The sequence below is a fragment of the Acomys russatus genome, chromosome 26 (genome assembly GCF_903995435.1).
Source record: "Acomys russatus chromosome 26, mAcoRus1.1, whole genome shotgun sequence".
Lineage (NCBI taxonomy): Eukaryota > Metazoa > Chordata > Mammalia > Rodentia > Muridae > Acomys > Acomys russatus.
Window position 1 is genome coordinate 8,500,372 of NC_067162.1, and position 14,187 is coordinate 8,514,558.

The window sequence follows — 14,187 nt, forward strand, 5'->3', positions numbered from 1 at the left end:
ATTCCCAAAGGAAAGCATCCTGAAGGAAGGTGGTTTGGGTGCCTTGAATACTTACAAGTGATCCATTTGTTTAGGACAAAACTCTTCCAGCCTTGGGCATAGACATATTTCCTTGGAGAACAATTACAGAATAGTGCCAGCTCCTGGGTCTAAATCTCCAGCTTTCTTTATTGTCAGCCTACATTTTTGTCAGTGGCATGTCTTGGAGGTGGATACTTGGCAGTTTTGTTAAACCTTCCTTCCTTTGAGCATTTTCCTTTGGGTCCTGGTTCCTAACGGAGGGTCTCTGGACCTGAGATGGGTTGTATTTCATATTGTGTGCTCTTCTTAGATAAAGACTCAGCTCCAATTCCTGGTCCCAAGTAAAAGTCCTGGGTGTAATTCTGTTACATGGCTGTTGAAGGAGTCAGGGAGCCACTCAGAGTTAGTAACCTGGCAAACTGACCCAAAGGATTTGGTTGGATTTTTTGTTTTTGTTTTGTTTTGTTTTGCTTTATCTTAAGAACTGTTCCCAGTATCATAAGCACACAAAAGGAACTCTGGGCACCAGACTCTCCATGTTTTTGGCTTTTCTTCATAAGGTACTGTGCAATATGACCACATTCAGTTCTAGAAAACATAAACCATGTGGGAAATCCTTCTTGACATTTGGGCTTTATGTATCACTGAGAAGAATTGAGTTCTTTAAAGAGAGTCTAGGAAAAGTCCCTACCTAAACAACAACAACAAAACCAACTAGAATTATTATGAAAATGTGCGTATTAGATTTCTGTAATCTTTGTGCACTCCTGGACACCGAACTCATGGGGGAAAAAAAAGGACTTTTTAGTTTTGTTCATTCCAATATTTAAAGATTTGAGCCTAGTTTCTTTATTAAAATAATCAAAGAACATTTAATTTTGGTCTACTAAATACATTAAGAGCCATAAGAGAACAAGTTACAGACTAAGCTGAGAAGAGTCTAGAGATGAACATACTAACATGGAAAAACCAGCATGTTTTATGACATCAGCACTTAAGTAAATTGCTAAGTGTGATCGCTGAACCAATGTCATGCACAGCAAGAATGGGCTTAAATAAAGGAAACACCAGTACAGTCTGAATTTCTGACAGACTGAGTCATGTTACTCTACATGAAGATTTAAGACATGCTGAGGACCCATGATGGACTATTGTTTAATCCATATCCTGCCAACCTGTAAGATGTTTTCTTGAGTGCTAAAGGGGTGTAAGAGTATTGGTCATGAGCACAGTACTCATAGTGACTTTGTCCTCACAATGCGCTAAGAGCACTTATCCCAACATAAGCTAAAAGCTTTCACTGTGATTCCTACAAATGTATCCTGTTTATTTCTGAGCATACATAAGCAATATGTACTGGACATATCCAAGCATTTTCCTGATGACTTAGATGCCACTAGTGTCCTGAAACCTTTTGAACTGTATTAATGACAAAATGCAATTCATTAGTAGATGACCTATCATAAAGTACTATTTAGTTTTGAGGTTATTTCATAAACTCTTAATAGTTAGCCACCATCTTTTCTTCATGATGCTGTTTTCAGTGTTAGCAATTCTCATTATTCAGTGAGATAACCATGCAACCAGATTTGTTATGGTAGGCAGTGAAAACAGAATGCCCAGGCTATGCAATTGTTTTGTTCTATAATTATGTATAAGTGCATAATTACATACACACACACACATTGTATATAATATATGTATACACACACACTCCAAGTTTTTATCATTACCAGTTGCATGTCAAATTCAGCTCCTCAAAGACCTTTTAAATTTTACACCATGAATCCTGCATATGACTTTGTATGAACAGGCCAACGTATCATTTATAAGCTTATTTAATCTGCAATGCAGCAGTGTCTAGTCAAAATGAAATGAGCAATATACAAGATTTGTCACATACATTATTTAAAAATTCCAATAGCCAGGGTTTTAAAACAGTTCAAGGAAACAGACTAAATTAATTTTATTTTTATTTGACTCACTATATGTAAATAATATGTCATAAAATATGCTCAATATAAAACAAAGTTATAGGCTGTGCTCCTTTTTTTCCCCGTTCTACGTCTTCTAGACCTGGTGGACATTCAAAGTTTTATAGATCCCTCCTCTTGGACTAGTCACATTTCAAGCTATTAAAGTAGTAGCTGGCCCATTTGGGGGACACAGTTCTGTGCAGCACTTGGACTAGCCTTTGAGTGAAGGCTTTCAAAGAGGAGACTTCGTGATGGGTGTTTGCCAGTGCTTCAAACCGTTGGGGGTTCTCTACTTCAGCTGACTTCCTTAATAATGATCCAAGGAGCCACTGTGGACATGCAACAGTCTACTTGTAACATGCTCCAAGTTGCTGCAGAGCACAGGAGAACAAGTTTTTGGCCCTAAATCCCCCAGAGAGATATTTCTGGAATAGCCATTGATGGCCTTTTTACGCCCTGGCTATTACTCTGCAGCAAGGTGAGTGGTTGAAATGACATGCTGTGCATTTTCAGGATCATCGTTCCCTGGATGACACTTGTCAGTGTTGTACTGTCGTGAGCAAGCAAGGAAAGGTCAGAGCTATGAGCTGTACAAACAAAGAGCCTATCAGAACAGGGAACTGCCACCTGTGCTAGATTCTCAACACAGCATAAAGTGATTGAAAAGATGTTGGGTATGGAACCAAGAGACCAGAGTTTTAACCTGCTCTAACGCGGCTTCCTGAAGGGTAACGGCTATGACCGTGTGAAAGACACATCACTTTTGCAGACTCCAGAGTTTTACTTTGCTTATAGGGCAGTGCTTCAACAAGCTCGAGTTTCTTGTAAATATTTCACATATCCTAACACAAATGTGAGCAAACTGGAATCATGGGACATATTTTCTCAACAGTAGTAAGTGCATAGGACCTCATTGCTGTTACAGCTTTTAATATTTATCTTATTTAGAATTCCTTCTGAATCAGAGTTTTACTTTTGCATATATATTTTTATTTCAGTGCTACAGATATTTCTCAACTGAGTAATGATAATCTTCCTTTTTCTCTTTTTCTCTCCATTCTTACCCTTCTTCCCTTTCTTTTTCTCCTAATTCTCTTCTCTCTTTTCTCCTCCTTATTCCCTCCTCCCCTCCTTCTTTCCCTCATCTCCTTCCTTAGTCTCTTCTTCTTCTTCTTCTTCTTCTTCTTCTTCTTCTTCTTCTTCTTCTTCTTCTTCTTCTTCTTCTTCCTCTTCTTCTTCTTCTTCTTCCTTTCTTTTTTCTTCTCTTCTTCTTCTTCTTTTCTTCTTCTTCTTCTTCTTCTTCTTCTTCTTCTTCTTCCTCTTCTTCTTCTTCTTCTTCTTCTTCTTCTTCTTCTTCTTCTTCTTCTTCTTCTTCTTCTCCCTCCTTATTCAAATATTCTATCTTTCCATAGAATTTAGGTGGGCAGAAGACAGCTCTAAGGCCCCAGACCTGTGTTGTCTCAAAACCTGCATTAGTGCTAATAATGCACTCAGTGCTTTCCTCACAGAGCTACTGTTTACTTTGTGCTCAAAATAATGTTCTGTGTCATTAGTGTTCTACATGAACACCATGTGATGTTCCTCCCACCTCCATGGGCATTCAGATCGAAGAAGGAGAGAAGAATACTTTTTTTTTTTCTCATTTGTTTTCTTCCAACGTGCCCAGTGAGTGTTCACATAGGTGGTTGGTTTGTTTTCTCATTTGGGGTGGGGATTGAGAGGATCCTATGTTGACTTATACTGAGGTGAAGGAAACACAGATAAGAATAACAGAAGCCTACTGGAAGGTAAACGTATAGGCAGTTATCATGTAAAGCAAGTGTTTACTATTCTTAAGATGGAGTCTCAGGAAGCATCCCGGAAGAGGGGGCAAAAAGACTGTAAAAACCAGAGCACCAGAAAACCAGCTGTGTGATGGCCTGTCGTAAAGATGTTCTGGAGAAGACTTCAATGGTGACAAATCAACAGGCTTGCTAATATGAAAGACATCACAGGCTCCTACCCCTAGACAGAGAACTATAGACAACTAATGACTGCCCCTGCCAGGGGGAGAATTAACCTTTCTTGTGATGAGTTTCCTGATCAGAGGTCCAGTGCAAAGTGTTCAGCTCTGAAATCATATGCACAGAAACAAACAAACAAACAAACAAAACCACAGCATACATACATAACACATAAAGTTTTTAAAAAATAACAAAATACATATTTATAAATATTTAAATTGCAAATTGCTGGAATTGTGCTTTGCTATATTGTCTGTAATGATGGTTTTCATTAATTTTCATTTTTGTGAGTTAAATGACTTATAAGTAACTGCAAAATGAGCGTGTCTCCTTCAGGTATTAAATACCTTCATTCATCTGGGTGTGGTAGCACATGCCAGTTCCTCTGAGGCTGAGACAGGAGGGTAACTGTTCAAAGCTGTCCTGTGCTATGCAGTGATTTCTAGGTGATTGATCAAAATCTTGTCTTAAAAATAAATGAGTCACTTACTTGAAAGCAGGGGTCCGACAGTCTCTCATTCTTTGCCAGTTAACGTTAACATTTTGTGTTTCTGTCTAACATGTGTGTTCAGCTTGGAGAGTAGAGCAGAGAAGAAGCCTCTTTGTCCTACCTGAAATCTCAATTACCTGTAGAGGTTTAAGATAAGCCATTTAAATATGTCAGTTAGTGTTCAATACAAATGGAGAAAAACAAGCAATGAATAGAGACCCACAGGGAGCATCCAAGAGAATGCCTTCTGTCATTGTCTGCTCTGGGGCTCTCTGTGGAGGGAGTTGAAGGGCTTCCTTGGGCTGGCTGTCTCCTCTGCCCCTGTTAGCACTCACTCAGCCTCTTCTTGTTAAAGCCTCCATGTTGGTTTTCAGCTTTCAGTCACTCGTGCTTCCTTGTGGGCAGCTCACAACTCTTCATAACTCTAACGCAAAGGGATCAGATCCCTTTTCCCAGCCTCCTTGCTCACCCAAATGACACAAAAACATACGCACAAGCAGCATACGTACATATTTCAAAAATATTCCGGCCTGGCTTGTGATCTTCCAGCAAGCATTCAGTAGATATACTACTGTGGTTAATTTATTAGAATCATCTCATAATAAACAGTATGGCCTATACTTATTATTATGGCAGTATCTTCTAACCCACCAGCAATCAATCATGACACAGATACCTCTTACTTTTTCAAATAGCCTTAGTTAACCTGGGGCAGGGCAGATATGAATCCCCTAAACTACTTCCCATAGTGGGGCAGGTATCACATACCCCATGCCTGCCCCAACCCCATGCCATCTGCGTTTAATAATTTTTATGAGGCAACATCCCACCCATAATCCCAAATACTTGCTAATTATCATCATCTGGGCCAAGTCCAAGTCTCCATCCATGCCGGCCATGTGCTTCCCCTCCATCTAACCCATGGCGCAGCCGCCTTCTTCCTCCCTTCTCCACTGGCCTCTCCTCCTCCTCAGATTCTCTCTGTCTCCCTAAGCCCTGGAACCTTAGCCATGTCTATCCCATCTGCCCATGTTTTTTAATTGGTCAAACAGGTTAGGTTCTTAGGCAAGGTACAGGTGGGGCACAGAGACAGCAAGCAGTAATTAGCATCAAAATACATCGGACCAACCTCCCACAATATACTGCCTCTTTTGGAATGTGGAATAATTTTCTGTCTTCTTCTGGAAACATTCAGCTGGTCTCAGGCTCTTTGCCCCAGCTTCTTATTGAAGCATAGTATGGCAGCAGATCTGTCCAAGTGGAAGTTTCAGGAGAAGTGCTTTTGGCCTCGTGTGGGCATCACATGCTGTCTGTTAGCAAAGGCCTAGGTGATGGCATGGCCTTGATGCGCTTCTGATTAGCCACTGGCCTCGAGAAAGGTGAGAAATATGCCTTATGGTATTTATGCCGTAATGTCATCACATTCAAAGCAGAAGCAGAAGGAGAGGTCGAAAGGTTTTAGTGCAGAGACAGAAAAGAACAATCACAGTTTCATTCTTTACATTGCGTTGAAGATTAGCTAGTGAACGTTTCCTGCTAAACATGACACCCATTTATGAGATGTTTAAAAACTAATCTTAGAAACCATAGCAGACGTTCTATTTATTTGTGTGGTAGGGATGGACTTGTCCCATGCTGGGGGCGAGGGGAGGGCGGGGGGCGGGGGGGGGGGGGGGGGGAGAAAGGAAGCAAATCCTCCTGAATGCTTCTGTGATGGAGAGAAACATTGTCTGCCTATTTATAACTCACACAAGAGCCCCGTGTAAAAATAGCTCCAAGAGGCAGATTTTCTCATGTCTTGAACACAGAGTTGCTTTTGCCAGTGATTTGAGGAACTCTGGTAAGTGAACAAACGTCCTGCCTCCTGTGAGTACTGAAAGCCTAGCGTCTTCATTGACCCTAGTTTTCTTGTGGGGAGGAAATGACAGCTAGTGGGAAGTCCTGCCTGCCTGCCGTAGTCTACTTCTTGTTATTTCCCAGGCTGCCAATATCTGTCTTTAACCACGTTGATTATTTCAGCATTGTATTTCTGTCAGAGAAGCATTTGGGGCTAAGTGATTCAGTATTTTGTTTTTTTCAAAACTAATTCAGCGTAATTGGTGTGAGGGAAAAAAAAAAATAGAAAGACTCCTAGGAGTTGATGGAAAACATTCTTTCTCATTTCTAGAGAAGCTTCCTGGGCTGCGCCAGTTTTAAAGTTGGGGAGCTGCTGAAGGCTAAGGAGGAACAGCTGTGCCTGAATCTGAGGTGAGTCTCTGTTTTCAGGCTCCTTCCTGTGAATTAACCCGAGTGTGGCTGCCGCAACTTGAGAGTCGCAGTTCTCTCAGGGCATGAGCTGGGGATACAGCGAAGGACAGAAATTCAAGTTCACGGTCAGGATCTCCGCCAGCCACAGAATTATTAGTCTGTGTTGCGAAAACAATTACCACAGCGTAAGGTGATAACACTCTTTGAAAGAGAGCACATAGGAACTATGATCTTGCTGTTAAATAACTTTCTCTAATAAAAAAATGTCCCTGCATTAATGGGTAGGTCTTTTTGCTTCAAGAGACATAAAGGGAGCTGGCTCTTTCAATGTTGTCACTGCACTTTTAAACCTAAAACACTGATAAACTGAGGTGGATCAGTAGATCCTAGCTAACCCTGAGCATAATTTATTGTGATAAACAGTCTTTTAAAAAAAGTTCTAGAGAGGGAAGGATGAATACTTCTTTGTACAACTTGCAATAAATTTGAAAATGATCTATTACTTCTAATGTATAATGAATTTTACAAATATATATATATATATGTAAAGAACACTACTCTGCATTTGTACAGTATGAATGGATACAAAACTGTATATACAATTATTTGTCAAGCTCACAAAACTCTTTTTCTAATGAAACGTGGAGATTATTTTCAGGGACCAACAGCCTAAATTTGTTGTGCTGCTCCCTCCCCCTTCCCAAAGAACCACTTGGAGCCAACAATTTATTTCATTAAATTTAAGTAATTAATTTTTATCCACTGTATTTCCTTAACAGTTCTGTGTCTCTTGGTGGGCTCTGTATTCATCAGTTTCCTTACATTATTTCTCTGATCTTGATGGGTCTGCATTTTGATTAGAAAGTACAATATTATATCAATATATACCCCACAGGCAGCAGAGTTGGTCCTGACGAGGCCACCACAGTCGCTCTTGCTTTTGTAAGAGTGTCTATAAACGTGATATGGTAGTATAGTTTATCTGGGAAGGAGAGAACATACGAAACCCTTTCTAGTGTTGTATGGTTACCATCAATAAATTTTGCGCTTTTTTCCCCCACTATGGATGGGCCAGCTACAATGCCATCTATCATTGGTACTGGTCCTCTTCGAGATATCAGCCTAGCATGGGGTCTGGAGCAGAAGCTGACCCCCATGACCCTAGATTAGTGGTTGAGAATATCAAACATAGAGCTCCTTTAAAATGACCTGCCTGTACGCCTATGTTATTTATTTTTCCTTTTCAAGTTTGGGTCTTGTCCACTCTGGCCTTACACTCTCACTCTTCCTGCCTCAGCCTTTCAAGTATAGGGATTCCAGTACTGTAACACCACGCAATTGAGGAGCGTTTTCTTGAGTTTTATTGACTCTCCTTCTTCTGCATCTTCAGCGTGCTGTACAAGAGTGCACTAAGGGGCTGGGACAGAGTGCAGAGTTTGCATTTTGAAGACATATTCTATAACTCTGTAGCCTTGGCTGACTTTGGAACCTGCTGTGCAGACCAGGCTGGCCCTCAGGTGTGCCTGTGTCCTCCTGCCTCCCCTCTTAAGGGATGGGATTAGGAACTCTTCTGTGAGATAGCAGTTGGTGAACACAGGGACTGCCTTAGGAGGTATGGAAGGAAGGTCGAGTTTAAAACACTAAGGAGGAAAAAAGCAAGACAAAAATCTTTATAATGAAAAAGAAATCAGTTTCCACTTTTGATCTGATTGTCTCTGATTCTTAGCCATTTTGATTTTGATTTTATTTAATTTAACAAAAGAATTGTTTTCCAGAAAAGTATTAATTTTCAAATTAATTTTGAATGTCTACACATTTTTCATCCCGTTTTTTTGTTGTGTGTTTGTTGTGGTTTTTTTTTTTTTTTTTTTTTTTTTTTTTTTTTTTTTTTTTTTTTTTTGCCATATTCATGGTATTCTTTCACTATGAACCAGGTACATTATAGCTTACTGTAACCTGTGTGTTTTTAGCACATAGCGTGTAATTCTTTTTCTTTGGTTTTTTAAATGTAATTTATCTTCCTTTGATGGACTGTCTCTGGGGTTCCGCATTGGAAGAACATTAGGTCAGGGTTAAGGAGCATTTCTGTTTGCTTGCTGTGCTTTGCTTTTTATATTCATCTGCGTTCATTATTTATGACGCTCATTCTTTCCATACTCCAGCTATTGCTTTTAAAGGACAGGATGAAACAGATCCACAGAAACAGGGACATGCTTGTAGCCTTCCGGGCTGCTGTGTGTGTGTTTTTTTTTTTTACCGTCCTGTTTGGTTCACTTTCCCTAAACCTGAAGGTTCCAACTGCACCTTCTGGCTCTTTGGGAACTAACAGGTGATTCAAATTCTAAAACTTTATCTAGTTCACTAAGGGGGTCATGGGCTGTGTTCAGGGGGACTCCTCTCACACGTATTTTGAAATGGACACTATGTGCACTATGTTTTTTTTTTTCTTACAGCAAACTCAAAGGAAAAAGAAACATACATATAAGTAACAGATTCAGACTTAAAGTTCATGTGTGTATCTTTTAAAGTTAGAGGGTAAAATGGTTTACATATATTTGGGGAAAGGTCTGTAATGTATAATCTGGTTTCCATGTACATGTTTTCTTAAGTTACATAGCATGGGGTCACCAGTTCTGGGCGTCCCAGCTTTCCAGATGGCCATCATATCTTTATTTAGTATTGACCTCTATACCACTTTGTTAAATTGAATTGGCTTTGCTTGTTTATATGAGTTCCTAACTCCCCTGCTCCTCTACTACGTTAATTCTATTTTCTGGCGGTGTTCTCCGGTTTGCTGCTGTGCAGTCCTGATTTCTGTACTATGATATGGCTGATGCAGAATTCTTATATAGCAGACTACAATTTTAATTGCGGTAGATCTTGAATAATCTTCCATTCGTGACCAAAGTTGGAAAAGAATGCACCACCAGCAGCATAGTGGTGTGTTCCGTGTTGAGAGGATATTGGGGGCAGCTTGTTTAACCCACATCAAATTCACCTATGATGCTCTTTAATCTATTCTACTAATCAAACAGAAGTGGAAAACAGTTTAGGATTCTTTTCAAGCTTATAATGTTCTTAAATAAGAGAGAGTGGACCCACGCTCAGGCTCTTCCGACTGGAAAGTCATTGATTTCAAGGATGCACTCTTGTCAACAAGAGACAACAGCGACCCAGGATTAAATGTTCCACTCCGTATACTTGGTGGTTGAGTGATAGCAAGGGCTTGGATACCGGATCGTTTCTTCACTGATTTGCACCTGTCTGACTTCCCCACAGTGCCTAGCCTTACAACAGGTAATAGCAAGTGAATATTAGCATGCTGTGGGGGAGCTTGGATATGTTAGCCATGGCGGCAGAAAACGGGAGCCAACTGCTGCTTCAAAAGACTGAGGGAGCACATGACAGCTGTTCTGGGCAGCTGCAGAACCATGGGCACCTGCAGCGACTGGGTGGCACAGTTCGCTATCCAAGCACCTGACGTTCATCTGCCCCTCTAGCCTGCCCCAGACATTTGAGGCCATCCAAGCAGAGCTTAGGAACACAAGAGGATTTCCTATTACTCGATAACAGAGCAGAAGACTCCAAGATCTGTTACTGTGTGTGGAGTTAGCAGTCAATGACAAGCCCGTTGTTCCTAACATGCTTAGGCAATAGCAGTGAAAACCAACAACCACGTGAAGCAATCAGAGGCCAAACCTTTCTGCTAGAAAATTCTCAGAGGGAGGGATGAAGGGAGTGTTTCAGACTTCGCTGGGCTTTGTTCAGCCTCCTCACAGCGCACTTCCATTCAGGACACACTCAGCCAGCAAACTGTAGATTTTTTTTTTTTTTACATTAAGAACAGCGACAGGTTCTTCAGAAAATAACAGCAGGACCCATTCAACATAGCGTGTTTAATGAATAATCTATTAAGCATATACTCCACGCAGGTGCCGTGTTCGATGCTTTTTATACGCCGGCTTATGTCATTCATGCAACCCCATTTCTGGTTTTATTCAGCTTGACTTGAGATAGCAAGGCTGCTGCTTATAAACAGAGAGCAGAACTCAGTTAATTCTTCATCTTATTGGCTTTATATTTTAGTACAGGTTGGTGGGGGGGGGGCTCTTAATCTCTTGCTGTTGTATCTTAAAGTTCAATTTTGTATGCCTGGAGCAAAGCAGAACTTCAGTAAATGAATATTGCTTGGAAATTTCATCTGTGATGATGGCCTCCATATATATATATATATATATATATTTTTAATTGTTTTATGTAAGACAAGTAGCAAGAATTTATTTCTAGGTACGTTCCATGCAAGTGGGTGAGTACAATAGTCTAAGCGTAAGATTTTCTGTGTGCTGTTTGTTGGAATGTGGATCTGCCCTCGCCCCACCCCCACCCCCACCCCAGCCTCCTGTATTTGAACTTTTGGTCCCCAGTCCAGGTAGCTATTTTGGACTGCTGTGTAAGCCTTAGGAGGTGGAGTCTGGTGGAGGGTGTGTGTCACTAGGGGAGGGTCTTACATTCTCACAGCCAGACTCATTTCCTACGCACTCTCTGTTCGCTAACTCCAGTGCTGGGTAAACAACCACTGTCTCCAAGTCCTGCTGCCATGGCTTCTCTGCTGTGATGGCCTGCGCCCCTCAAATGTAAGCCGGAATAATCCTTTCGTCCCTTACCTTGCTTCTCATCCAGTGTCTGTCCAGGAGTAAGGAGTAAGAAAAGTAACATTCAGAGCAGCAGTGAGGCACAGGCTGCAATCTCCCGGAGAAACTGAAAACCTGGCTTGAGATTTACGTTTTACGTCAGCGCAGACCACAGTCCCCTCCTTATCCTTTACGGGATCATAGACCCTTTCAGCTTACCCTGACCTTCCTCCTGCATGTCTGACTTCCATGTGGGTTCTGCAGATCTGATCTCCAGTCCTCACAGTTCTACAGTAAGAACTTTCTCCGCCGAGTCATCTCCCTCTTCTCATTGTTTGCTTTCCTTGCCCTTTCAATCAGCTTTCTTGCTGGGGTGTAAATTATGATTATGACAGAACTCCCTGCTGGTGGTCCCACAAAACTCAATGTTATACATGTGCAAAATATTTCCTAATATTAAACAATGTTAATAGAAATGAGCTGTCATCCGACAGTTTGGGGGATAGTAGAAACATCTCTGATTAGCTCTAAGGGAGAACAGCATTGAGTATGGCTTCAGAGATACAGATGACAGGCGGACGGCACTGTTACTTTTGCAGCAAAGTAGCAATCATGGTAGTCAGAGCTGCCAGCAGTGGCTCAGGGTGCTGCATACTTATCTCAGGAAATGAATATGCAGGAGTCTCTGTGAGTCAGCGCCAAACCCACAGCAGGCTGAACCTGAGGCTGGGCCAGGAAGAGAGCTGTCTCTTAAAAAGCACTGACCTTTGACCTGCTTGCATGCGACCAGCACACCCCGAGAGTTGCTGCTGCTGCTCTGATACCTACACAGATCTCAAGAGTGAGCATCTTCATCATCCGTGTTATTTAATTTTCTAAAGGTCTGGATAATGGTATGTTTGTTTGTTTGTTTGTTTGTTTTATAGTCAAGCAGACAGATCAGCAGCAGCTTGAGTGACTGAATCCCCCACAGCATCTTCATGGGGGAGGAATACTGGGCCTTGGCCCACAAGGATTTCCAGGAACATTTGCTTACCATTGGCAGCACGTTAATAAGCACAGGGTAGCTTTGAAGACAGGAAGGCATTTTCATTCTGGCAGTTGCTGTTCTTCCTGGAGCCCGTTAGTAACAGGACGCTCACGCTTGGTGCTCTCCACATCTTCAGACAGGCCTGGTATTAGAAAATTATTTCTACTTTATCCGAGTCTTCTACTTGTCTTTCTGGGGTTGAGCAGAAGTTCCTCTTTTCTACAGTTTGAAGGCATCGTTGCTACCCAACGGTCAGTCTTCTTTTGTTCCTTATCAGGGAACGGTGAGATAAGCAAGAGCACTTGAGGCAAAGTCCTTTTCCTGGACCAGTCAAATCACCCCAGGCAGGAGGCTCACTCTCTCGCTAACTGCTGTTAATGAAAGTAGTAAAAATTTCATTCCTGTGGTAGGTGGTTCTGGGAAATTTAATAAAAGCAGTAAGGTCCCAAGCCCTACCTTATGCTAGAGAAAAATAACATTATAAGTATTTTTTTTTCATTGTTTCTTGCTTTAAAGCTAATTCCCTCAAATATCCTTTGATAATTTTGTTTGGTTTGCTTATTTGGCTGTGTGGAATTATAACTGCCAGGGTTTTCTAATCTACCAATGGCAAAGGTAAGGACTTATTCTTTCTATAAATGTGAAATTTCAATGACCAGGAAATGGATTCTTACCTGAAGCTTAAATTCTGTCATTTATCCCTTTGACATCCTATCTGGTATATATCAGAGGGGAGATCCCAACATGGGACGTGTGCAGCAGTGCGAATGAAAGCTCCCTGGAGAAATAAATACAGCTTGCTACTAATAGTTTTAGGAGTGTAATACTGAAATCAAGACAAGACTGTGTCAATGTCACTTAGCTATAACTGTGTCTGGAAATTGTTAGAATTAAATGTTAGTCTAATTTTTAAATTATTAAAAATAATTTTTATTTTGTTGAAGCTTAAATACGCCTACATCATAGCCTCCTTTCGTTTCCTCTTTCTAACCCTTCTTGCCTAACCCCTATATTGATCCCTTTAAAAAACCTCTTTTTCTGAATATGCCAAGCACTATGTATTAAAAAAATAAATCCAAGTGATCCTTTCTCTTGCTCATACTGTGAGAATGACACGGGACACATCAAAGCAAGGAGATGGGAATTTGTGAGGTAAACTAAGTTCTTAAAAACTTAGACTGAAGACCCCAGGGGAGATGTCGCCAAAGGCCTCTAACATGAGCCATCTTGTAGTAGCTCTTGAAATTCTACCCATTTGTTAAAAGTTAGTGGAAAATGCGAAGCACGTTTAGTATCAGTTCCTGACAATAAAGAAATAGGATGTTTAATTTAAAATTACTGCTGAGCCTAGATCCTGGCTCTCCTACAACCTCGCCAAATGGTTGCGTGCTCTGAGACTGAATTGAAATTCTGATTGACTTCATCTGTGTGTCAGTTTCTAGGACTACAGGCGTGTATTATCACACCAGCTATGCGTTATGGAGGGCCTGCCCAGAGCTTTGTACGCGCCAGGCCAGCTGCCACGTGGGCTCCATCACTGGTCCTAAGCTCAATTTCTTATCTGTGAGAGGTAGATGTCAGTACTGTCTCCTTTACAGGGGCAGTAAGGACCATGTAAGTCACTAACATGAAATGCTATAATAATGCTCCACACAGGAAATGCTTTCTGTTGCTATCATCAGGGAGTTTCCTTTTCTCTTTACGTGACTGGGTTAGGCATTCTATAAACAGTCCAGCTGAGGCAGTAGCTGACGCAGGTGCTCCTCAGCCTTCCATTACGTAACTGATG

General features: G+C 41.2%; 1 protein-coding gene across 3 annotated transcripts in view; it reads left to right on the forward strand.

Moving 5' to 3' along the window:
* Inpp4b (inositol polyphosphate-4-phosphatase type II B) overlaps positions 1 to 14,187 on the forward strand; it is a 345,013-nt gene that overhangs the window by 102,511 nt on the left and 228,315 nt on the right. For all 3 annotated transcript variants that reach the window (XM_051169166.1, XM_051169164.1, XM_051169165.1), the window contains one exon: positions 6,658 to 6,737. In XM_051169166.1, coding sequence (XP_051025123.1) covers positions 6,658 to 6,737 — 80 coding nt within the window. The remainder of the gene's footprint in view (positions 1 to 6,657; positions 6,738 to 14,187) is intronic.